The 10,991-nt window shown below is 36.3% G+C and overlaps 1 protein-coding gene and 1 long non-coding RNA gene across 3 annotated transcripts; both read left to right on the plus strand.

Moving 5' to 3' along the window:
* The first annotated feature begins 483 nt into the window (after nucleotides 1–483).
* prph2a (peripherin 2a (retinal degeneration, slow)) lies at nucleotides 484–5,772 on the plus strand. Of its 2 annotated transcripts, XM_039665180.2 has the most exons (4): nucleotides 484–2,015; nucleotides 2,729–2,975; nucleotides 4,347–4,600; nucleotides 5,377–5,771. In XM_039665180.2, exons 1-3 carry the CDS (start codon nucleotides 1,435–1,437, stop codon nucleotides 4,554–4,556), a joined length of 1,038 nt encoding a protein of 345 aa, XP_039521114.1. In that variant the 5' UTR covers nucleotides 484–1,434; the 3' UTR covers nucleotides 4,557–4,600; nucleotides 5,377–5,771. The 2 variants fall into 2 exon arrangements, with proteins under 2 accessions (XP_039521114.1, XP_039521113.1); XM_039665179.2 differs by having other exon boundaries at nucleotides 4,347–5,772.
* A 3,437-nt stretch (nucleotides 5,773–9,209) lies between these two features.
* Nucleotides 9,210–10,285, plus strand: LOC148971525 (uncharacterized). Its single transcript, XR_016146935.1, has 3 exons — nucleotides 9,210–9,619; nucleotides 9,846–9,878; nucleotides 9,957–10,285. It is a non-coding gene; the product is annotated as an uncharacterized LOC148971525 (long non-coding RNA).
* Nucleotides 10,286–10,991: the final 706 nt, after the last annotated feature.

The raw sequence follows: 10,991 nt of genomic DNA on the forward strand, positions 1-10,991 counted from the left end.
ACAAGATTTATTGAAAAAGTGCAATAATTTTTGTGCATTATGTGCAAAACAATGTCTACAAATGAAGGTTTTAAGTTAACACTTAAATGATAACAAATTAAATATAGTTTTAGTTATGCATTAATTGGACTGCTATATTTAGATTTATAGGCTCTAGTTTTTGATATAAATACAATTATTATCTACATATGCATTTGTTGTGTAGACAAGTCATCTTTTTACTTTATTAAACTTTACAATAAAGTCTTATTTGTAAACTACTAAACTACAGGTGAAACTCGAAAAATTAGAATATCGTGTAAAAGTTCATTTAGTTCAGTAATTCAATTTAAAAGGTGAGATTAGACTCATTACATGCAAAGTAAGATATTTCAAGCCTTTATTTGTTCACAGCCATAATCATCAAAATTATAACAAATAAAGGCTTGAAATATCTTACTTTCCATGTAATGAGTCTATATAGTATATTAGTTTCACCTTTTAAGTTGAATTACTGTGAACCTTTGCACGATATTAATTTTTTTCGAGTTTCTCCTGTACATTGGTTAACATGAACCAACAATGAACTATACTTTTTTTAGAACCAAAAAGTTGTATAACTTTAGTTGTATCTTAATGTTAGTTTATGCACTATGAACTGAACTAATATGAACAATTGCTTTTATTAACTAACAAAACTTAATAAATTCCATAAAATCATATTGCTCATTGTAATTCATGCTAGCTAATGCATTAACTAACGTTAACAAATGAGACCTAATTGTAAAGTGTCAGTGTTTTTGACTCGTTCCACGAATATTTGAACTTTGAGAAATGTAGAGATCCCCTCAAACAGTGGCTTGCTTGTTTTCCATTAACTCTAAGACACTTGAAGTGGAAGTGTAATGGTCTTAAATCTTTGCTTCCTGGTTTTTGGTGTCTCTTTAGTCATGCCAGTCAAACCATGTGACCGATCAAGCCAATCACACGGCACGGCAGCAGCTTACAGATAGGCTCATCTGCTGGCCAGGGATTTCTGTAAATGGGATGAGGGTGATTAGCTGGGTTTAGGATGACGTACAGTAACTTTGTGTTTAATCATTTGGATCCTTGGCTTTTGTCCTCCCTTTGCAGATAGAGGGACACCACTATTTGCGTCAGTACCAGGGCACACTGTTGTTTTTAAGTATTGTAGATGAAAATCCACTTTTAAGATTGTGAAGAAGATAATGTATTACACTGGCATTTACCTGTAAAATAATCTGAGTTGGATTTTGTCTATTATGGATGCAAAGATCATCATGAAAATCGCTGTTAAGTTCTCGCTCTGCTGGAATGGATTACACATTGCGCCTTGAACGTACTTTCAACGTTCAGCTTCTGTAAGGTACATCTTTGGAGATCATCAAACTCTGTTTTTTTCTTCTTTCTTTGGACTTTAACTAGTTGTTCAACATGGCTCTCATGAAGGTAAAGTTTGACCTGAAGAAACGGGTGAAGCTGGCCCAGATGCTATGGCTGATGTACTGGTTTTCTGTTATGGCCAGTGTTCTTGTCTTCAGCATGGGACTTTTCTTTAAAATCGAACTTCGCAAGAGAAGTGAACTTATGGACAACAATGAGAGTCATTTTGTACCCAACATTCTAATCGGTGTGGGTCTTTTAGCTTGTTTTCTCAATGCCTTTGGGGGCAAAATCTGCTATGACTCGCTCGACTCCACCAAGTTTGCGAAATGGAAGTCCATTTTGCACCCCTTTCTCATTTGTTGTGTGTTCTTCAACTTCCTCCTCATCCTCACGGCGGTTCTGTGCTTTGCCATGCGCATTCCTCTTGAGTTTACACTTGCCGAGGGCCTGAAAAATGGAATGAAGTTCTACAAGGACACCGACACACCTGGTCGCTGCTACATGAAGAGAACTCTGGACCTCATGCAGATAGAGTTCCGTTGCTGTGGCAACAACAACTACAAAGATTGGTTCGAGATCCAGTGGGTGAGCAACCGTTACCTGGACTTCAGCTCCAAGGAAGTCAAAGAGTGAGTGTCCTTTTGCGGCTTAATGATTGGGTGATGCGTAAACATTCATTCCTTTTCAATCAATTTTGTTCAGATACAGTTTAGACTGTTAGATAAAGATCTTAGAAGTTTAATTTAAGATGTTTGGCACTTTTAAAGGATCAAAAACAGTGAATGTTTTAGAATGCCTGTTTTTATGCTGTTTGTGGAGTTATTTGGCTAGTTTGAAGTGAGGCTAGGGATTGGGTGATTTGCAGGGGTCAATGTGCAGTGTAAGTGGTATCAGGTATGTTAACCCGTTTAGATTTAGTCACTAATCTTCTTGGATCACATTTTCTTGCCCTCAGAGCTTACTGTCCCTTTCAATCAGTTCAATACCTGGTAGATTGGCTTGGAATAGACATTGAAATTACTAGCCTTGATATCAGAGTGAGTGTGTGATATTTTCATCACAGAGGTTTTTGATGATTAACACCTAACCTATAAGGTTAGCTCTAAGTCTATGAAAAGTTTCCCAAAGTGATTAAAATTATTCTATAAATTCAGTTAAATAAATAAAATGTTATCGATAACAATAAAAGGAAGTTATAATGTATAATTTTGTGGAAGTTGCTTATTTTGTCACCATTCACAGCTTTCAATCATCTCAGCTTTCGAATGTGAGACACGAATGTTTAATGAATTTTATGTTGAAACTGTTTATGTTGAAACAGTTTGTGTGTGTGTCTCTTTAGTCGAATCAGCAGCAATGTGGATGGAAAATACCTAATGGATGGCGTTCCCTTCAGCTGTTGCAACCCTAGCTCGCCACGGCCCTGCATCCAGCAACAAGTAACCAACAACTCGGCTCACTACAGCTATGACCACTACACCGAAGAACTAAACATCTGGAAACGTGGCTGCCGAGACGCTCTTGTATCATACTATGGTGGAATGATGAACTCTATTGGGATACTTGTGTTGGCGGTCACCCTCTTGCAAGTAAGATATTTGGCTTTGAAATATCTTAATGTGCTGATCCAGGATCAGACCTTAATGACTTGCATTACGTACCTCTAATCTTACTGGATTGTGCTGTAAAGGTCAGACTGATGTATGATCAGGAATGTTTTGTCCAGTCTAGATACTTAATCTTGTAAATAGACATCATAAGGGGTTTTTGTTGTCTGCCCCCTAATAAGGTAAATTATAACTACACATTGTTTTGGCTACAGATTTGAGGACCCTGTCCGTCTTATCAGACAATACCCAAAGGTGCAAAAGTAAAGGTTAGTTAGAGGAGTAATTGCTTATCTTTATGGCGTCATACCATGTTAAATGACAGAAGCAGAGGAGGGATTCTAGGGACGCATCCCTGCCAATATCCAGTGACATTGATATATCCCTAGCAATAATTTCGATCAAAACTTAAAATATATTTATATATTGATGTCCCCGTCCCCACCAATTTCAAAATCAAACCTACGCAACTGGAAAGAAGCCTCATTCCCTCAATCAATCATCTAATATGGGACCATCAGGGAAAACATCTAACTGACTTGGGTATTAACAAATATGAAAACTCTTCTGATTACCTTGTAGTAGTTCTGAAATATCGATTTACCTGCTGGGATAAATTAAAATACATGTCTCTGGAATTCGCATTCGATACTTTAAAGAGCTATTTTTACCTGATCTAACTTTTGAAAAGATTGGTAAATAATATTAATAATCATTTATTTGACTTAATATTTACCTGGAAAAAAAAAGAATAAAAAATAAACTAAATTTGATGAAAAAAATGGATGATACATTTTTGTAAAAATTGTAACACATTTTTATTTTTTGTATTTTTTTGTATTAATGGGCACATGGAAATAATCATTGATTTAAATAAATTCTGCCAAGCTTACAACAGTCTGTAGCAACAACAAGAACTTAAACTAGGGTTGGTGGAGATTAGGAGTGTGAGATGGTGTGGTGACTGAAGATTCACAGGGATCAAATGTGCTAATCGGCAGGGCAGAGTTAAATCTTGCTTTCTTGGAAAGGGTGATATTTAAATCACCAATTAAAGATAGAACATTCCATCCATTGATTTTAAATACACACACACACACACACACATGCATACATATACTGTAAAGATGTGTGTAAGGGGTTGCTTATTTTGTCAAGTATATATACATCATGGCTATCTATCTATCTATCTATCTATCTATCTATCTATCTATCTATATATATATATATATATATATATATATATATATATATATCTATATCTGTGAAATGTAGCCTGGACATATGTTAAATATGAATAAACATATCACTCTGTACTGCTATCTAACTCATATCTTTCATGCTTGTCTTTAGACTGCGGTAATGATTGGACTTCAGTACATAAACACCTCTCTGTCCACGCTGGTCAACCCAGAAGACCCTGAGAGTGAGAGCGAGGGCTGGATCCTGGAGAAAACCGTCAAAGAGACCTTCACTGATATCATGGCTAAGATGAAGGCCATGGGCAAAGGCAATCAAGTGGACGAGGGGGCAAATGAAGAGGCTGCTGCCGCTGCGAGCTGAGCTAACCCCGCCCACCAAACTTTGGCCACACCTACAGAGCTGAGGTAGAGAGCTGTGGGACACAGCCTAAAACTGTAACTATATCATCCACACTACACAAAGTGTAGACAAAGCCAGTTAATGAAGAACTGGTGAAGAAAAACGAAAAATCCAAATACAATACAATGTAAATATTGTCAGTTATTTACATTCCTATAAATAAGTTGGTATACTAGAAACCAATATAATGGTGAAAACACTTACTAGTATACAAATGATTGGCTTGTAAATAGGGGCTTTAAATATAATATAACATAATCAAATTGTAATTTTACCAGCTTCGCTTTCCCCTTTGACTTTGTACTTTGCTACACAAAAATGTAAACGTTTTTGTAGTCATTTTTATAGTCATATTTTGTTTTATTTATGAGTTGATATTCAACCTAAGAATGGCTAGTCACGGATTTGGCATAGTGTGAACGGTAAAAATATGGAAACTAGCCTCAGTACCGTCAGTACTTTTATTTATTAGGAATAAACAACACAATTTGTCATGGGACAGGTATGGCAAATGCCAAGAAAACACATTTTTAGACAGGTGTCTTTTCCACATACTTGACAGATGGATGGGGAGACAAGAAGTTAGTTTTGTTTTATTTTAAACTAATGCTTTATAATAATAAAAAAGTACCAGGGTTGTGATTTGAGAAAGGGGTATAAAAATCAGTTTAAATATATATATATATTTTTGTGACCTGTCTGATGATGCTTTGTGCACATGTTCAGCATCAGATAACATACCTGATTTCAACAGCACTGAAAGGAGAGGCTGATTTTGCAGGTTTAGGAGACCCCGATGTGTGCTATGGTACAGAGGGATAACCAGGTCCAGGGTTAGGGGATGCTTGAGAAGTCCCCTGGAGTTGAGGAGACAGCTTAAGACTGGCAGCTAAACCCTGACCTGTGACTTCTGCATTCCCACTGCCTGGGAGCTCCTGTGCTTTTACATCCGCACAATCACTCCACCAAACGTCCCAGGCCAGAGACTCAAACTCTATGCTCAAACCTGTAATTTTTTGTAATTATTTTATTTTAATTCAAATTATGTGTCTATGTAAATAGTGTAGAATTATTACAAATAAATATTTTCCTTTTGTAAAAATACAATTTAATTCTAAGAAAAAGTTGACTACTCTAGGACAGTGTTTGGTGCGTAGTGATTATTATTGTGAATAAAACTTGTTTAATTGTAAAGATTTCTGTTGTCCAGTCATTTGCTGAGATCAGGTGTGCAGGGCATTCTGGGACCTCTATGGGAGGCATGCCTAATCCAATGAGATCAGCAGAGAATTATGTGATTATTGCGTTCATATGGTGTTTGTTGTGCATGGCACATGGCAGTGAATCTGAATAGTAGGTCTGGTGAGTTTTGGTTTCATCATATGGTCTGTATTTAAAAAGTGTTGTGCATGAAATACCTCACACTGATCAATAACATCACATGTTAACAAAAACATAGAAAAGCCACATAACTGCTAGATTAATTTGAAAAGTCATCAAGATAAGTCATCCACACGAACAATTCTGTAATGCTTTTAGGAAAGAAGCAGAATTTTAGCATGGAGAATACTATGGGAAATGATAAGGCCATGTAGAGGGCGACTTTCTTTGGGTATTTTGGTTTTCCGACAACCCCATAAACACTGATCTGATAAAGACAGTAAGCTGCTCAGCTTAACTTCTTGGCAGGTAACCTGGACTTCTGCTGCATATCCGGTGAAGAGTTGAAGAATACAGAACGTCCTTGAGCAGGTACAGAATGTGTCAAACAAAGCTGTGCGCTTCTCTTTTCACACTTATTTTCCCTTTTGGTCACAGGATATTTGGGAGTGGTGGGAAATCATGCAAGTGCAGCTTATCCCCGATTAGGTCTCGATGTTAAAAGAAAGTGGTTTTATAGCTATAATTGGGACGTGTCAAACATGGGGTCACGTGAGATTATCATGTGAGATTATGTTCAGTTTTGAAATAATTTTATAACGACCAATTTCAGGTGAGGGACAATTTTGAAAGTTTGTTAAGGATTAAATCAAACTTCAAATTTGTTCAGGTGACATTTGGATTCTGCTCAACAGAAAGATCAGACCACATTCAACAATTTACAGGAGTCACAGTCACAACAAATACAGTGGAACTGAGAAACATAATATGCACAATATATGCTGAAACGAGAGAAAAACATTCTAGCTGTATGTGGATTAAAAACAAAAGTGCGAGTCAGTCTGTACGTCAAATGATCACTAACGGATCCTCAGTACATTATTGGGAAGTAATTTCAAGTTGTTGAGTTGGGAGAAGAAATATTTTTCCCCCTTAAATTATGTAGCGCAAATAGGCTACTTACAATGTTAATGATTATTATTTGTTAATTTTCATAAATTCCATCCTGTATATGTTCCTTTACTAATGGAAATCGCACTTTGACTCATTTAATCAGAGATGATTCTTAAAGGTGAAGTGAGTAATTTTATATATAGGCCTAATGTTTTAATGTGAAATGTTTTCTTTCAACCAGAACATCAACATGCAACTCAATAATGGCTCATTTGGCGATATTTGTTTGTTTATGTATGCAATTTCATAGAATTACCCTTAGTGGCCCAGAAATCTCACCCCTCACCTTTAAAGAGTATAAACTCAAAGGATTTGTGCATTGACCTGTGTTTAAATCCTCTATGAGAGAGAGAACTAGGCCAACTAGCATAAACACATCATTAAACCTAAACTATCAATTTAAGTCTCAAACACTGCCATCTGTTGGTTTGCTTTAATGTATTGCAGTTTTCAATAAACACTATTGTCAAGATGATGACGCAGTTGTCTCTTAAGTTTGTTTTTCAGACTGAATTAAGTCTACAAACACTGCAAAACCTGCTTCACTGTGGAACCTTTCTCTGTTCCTCTCAGCTGGAAAATTGGATCTCTCGATCCATATTTTTCCAGGCAAAGTTGAGCTCCTCCTACAGTTTGCTCCTCACAATCATTGTAATGCCTGTTGTTGACCTATGTTTAATTAAAATCTGCATATTTTCAATTCTAATGAGCATTTCCGAGCCTTATGAAACAATATGATAGGTCAGGACAGGAGTCAGGACAATTATTATTATTATTATTATTTTGTCCCTTAATGGATCTTGACATGCTGCATAGACTACAATTCTTTAAAAAAAATCTATTTCTCTATTGCATAGGGTAAAAACGGTGTATGGGCTAGAAACAACTCGAAAGTGAGTAGGCTATACAGAATTAGGCCTATCATTTTGAGCAAAATATTCTTGTAAACATATTTCCTGCTCTCTCTCTCTCTCTCTCTCTCTCTCTCTCTCTCTCTCTCTCTCTCTCTCTCTCTCTCTCTCTCTCTCTCTCTCTCTCTCTCTCTCTCTCTCTCTCACGCTCATGTTCAAAATCACTCCTTCTGACAGTTAATACACATCTCGCTGTGTTTCTTTAGCCCCCCACAGCCTCATCAGTATAATGTGTCTGAGAGAGACCCGGCTGATGGCGTTCCACACATTTAGCAAAATGGGATCGTGATCTCTGTCTGTTTGAATGATGCATTGATCTGTGAGGAGTGTAAGTGTGTGTAGGCTACAAGTATTCAGACATAGGCCTGTTATATGCACAGAAATCTAATCTATTTTCCCAGCAGTTTTTCCTATGTTGGGAAATTTAATAATAAATGAATTAGTTATCTTAATTTTTTTTATGTCAATGAGTAAATAATGTCACTGACACAAATCATTCTTTATTTCGATTCACATAGCCTATTTAAAATAAGACAAAACAAGCTTTAAAATACATCTTTATAGTTAGCACTAGTTGTCTCGGGTAAGTTGTAACATTAATAACTAGGTTTTGATTCAGATGTCTAATTAAAATGTGTGTGTGTGTTCTCTTGCAGGGATTTTTATGTTGGTTTCAAACACTTAAATTTGAATCATTTGGTCCAGTATCATATTTTATACTGTCGAGCAATCAAGCAAACACAATAAAATCAAACAATGATATATATGATCAGGCAACAGTCAACACTCAACAATAGTCAAGTGGTATTTCTCATAAATGTCAGGATGAAGTAAGTTGTCACATTTGTGTTTTATGTTGTAGCTACTGTAAATTATAATTACATTATGTTTTGGTCCTTTAAATGTTTTGGTTATGCATAAGTTGGCTACCGTCAGAAAATGTTACTGTAGTAAAAAGTGTGACCCCAATATAGGCCTACAATGTTCTTGAAAATTTCAGTGATGTTACATATATGAATTAATAACTATGTTCATAGTTGCAGATGGTTCCTTCTTTCAAATACCCTGAATCCTGACTGGTCATGTGATCTCAAGATGTTTATCCCCATGATGTAAAATTTGATTTTAAAATACTAGAATCATCTCATGTGAGTGTAAATTATTTTCAAATAACTTTTTTAAAGCAGTGCACCTCTAAATTATGAGGAAACCACGATACATTAACACAAACTACCTCATGGGGGCAGCATTTACTGACGTCTCACATTTATTGACAGAATCTATTCTGTCAGTGTCAGCATTCAGACAAGTTACACCCATGCGATCTTTGTATGCAAGCTGCAAACCCCAATAATTTCGCAACAAACATTTATATCACATACACCAATGAAAAAAGCGGCATAATTTAATGATGATCAAATACCTACTACACAGTCATGACGTTTCTCTCACCCCTCTGCACTCTGTGCTTGGCCTGAGTCCAGGGTTGGTCTCATTCTACGTGACCCGGAGATAAATGCCTGCAAGGAGACTGCGAATGACAAAAACACTCTGGGGACCGAGAAAGGGTGAGATAGATATGCGCACTGAAGTGAAGAATGAAAGGTTCTTTGTAGGTGTAGTTTCATTGTTGCGGGGCAGGTTAAACTCTATGTCTACAGGAGAGAGTGTTTTGTATGTTTTTTGAAGGCTACTGCTGGCTGTTGCCCCTCTGAGAACAGGATTAAACAGCAAAGATGGCGAAAGACTTCATTATGTGATTTACTACATGGCCGCCAGGTTAGTTCTGATGCCTGGGGGTCTGTCAGGAGGCCACAATGGCGTTTATAGTTTAAAACACTTTTTTACTCAATTCTTTTTCAAAAATATTCCAGTCTCTGTCAGTGAAGTTGAAGGGCTCATTTGGCTTTCTTTATTCAGCCTTAGAGGCATTAGCTTGTCAAGTTATGCTGAAGTAAGGCTTCATTGTGAGTTGATGTTGGGTCTGTTTGTTCTCTCTGTACAGCTTTGCCGTGGCAGTTGGCAGCAGAGCTTAAAGGTATAATTAGGTTTTGATATTAATGGTAATCTATATTCATAGTAAGTTGACGGAGCCTTTCACTTTTGCTTCCAAAAGCCCATCTCATCACATCGTTCTGTGCTCTGATTCAAAGTTCTCCCCGAATATTTCAGGTTCAAAGTAAGTGTCACATCTGTGAGAGAATTTTTTTTGCCTCATTTCTCAGTTTACAAGGGTTTCATGCACCCATTTATTTATCTAGGCTATGTATGTATGTGTGTATTTCTTTTTGTATGTACATACAATGTATGTCTGTATGTATGTATATATGTGCATGATTTAATGCATAAATATATAAATAGGTACTTAGGCGACATACAAACTTTTCATTAATTCATGTATGTATGTTTTTGTTATTTTACTAACAAATATATTGAAAATTCATTATCATAGACCTTCTGTTTCATTCAAAGATATATATATATATATATATATATATATATATATATATATTTATTTATTTTTTAAGCATTTTTAACACTTCCATGCCAATCTCTGTGTCACTAGGGCCTGAGAGAAAGAAATGACATGCAGAGAAAAACAAATATTGTACAGTCTGGCATCAATCTATATCCAGACAAAGCAAGAGATAAAGAAACATTTGAGGGGGTAATTCGTCTTCAACCCAAATTTCTGGCACTAACACCTTCAAATCTAGTGTTAGTGCCAGAACATTACCCGAGTGAAAGCTTGACAAGACAGTCATTTCTGTTTGGGGTTTGTAAACTGTTTGCATCACAATAGAAAGAAGAGTTTATTGTATTCCACCTAAACCCTTAAACACACATCTACGATTGACTCATTCTCACAGCACCATCAACCAATCATTCACAATGACGAGCTATGTCCACACGTATCACATATTAGATTGCCAAGAAAACTATTTCTATTTGTGTTAAATGGATTGAGGTGAGAAGGAGGAGTGGTAGACGAAGGGTAAAAGACCATTTCATGGGGAGATAAAATGGCAAATGAGGAAGGCTCTGCTTTTACAATGGCTATTAAAGCATTTTAAGGTGCTTTAGAATAACACAATATTTTAGTCGTTTATGTAAATAGATGCGAGGCGGGCCCAACCCAAGTTGATTTAGT

Source organism: Pimephales promelas, chromosome 17 (genome assembly GCF_988280905.1).
Source record: "Pimephales promelas chromosome 17, fPimPro1.hap1.1, whole genome shotgun sequence".
Lineage (NCBI taxonomy): Eukaryota > Metazoa > Chordata > Actinopteri > Cypriniformes > Leuciscidae > Pimephales > Pimephales promelas.

Coding starts and splice junctions, on each gene's coding strand:
- prph2a (XM_039665179.2), top strand. CDS start 1,435: ATGGCTCTCATGAAGGTAAAGTTTGACCTGAAGAAACGGGTGAAGCTG. Junction 2,016..2,728: donor AGCTCCAAGGAAGTCAAAGA/GTGAGTGTCCTT, acceptor GTGTCTCTTTAG/TCGAATCAGCAGCAATGTGG. Junction 2,976..4,346: donor TGGCGGTCACCCTCTTGCAA/GTAAGATATTTG, acceptor GCTTGTCTTTAG/ACTGCGGTAATGATTGGACT.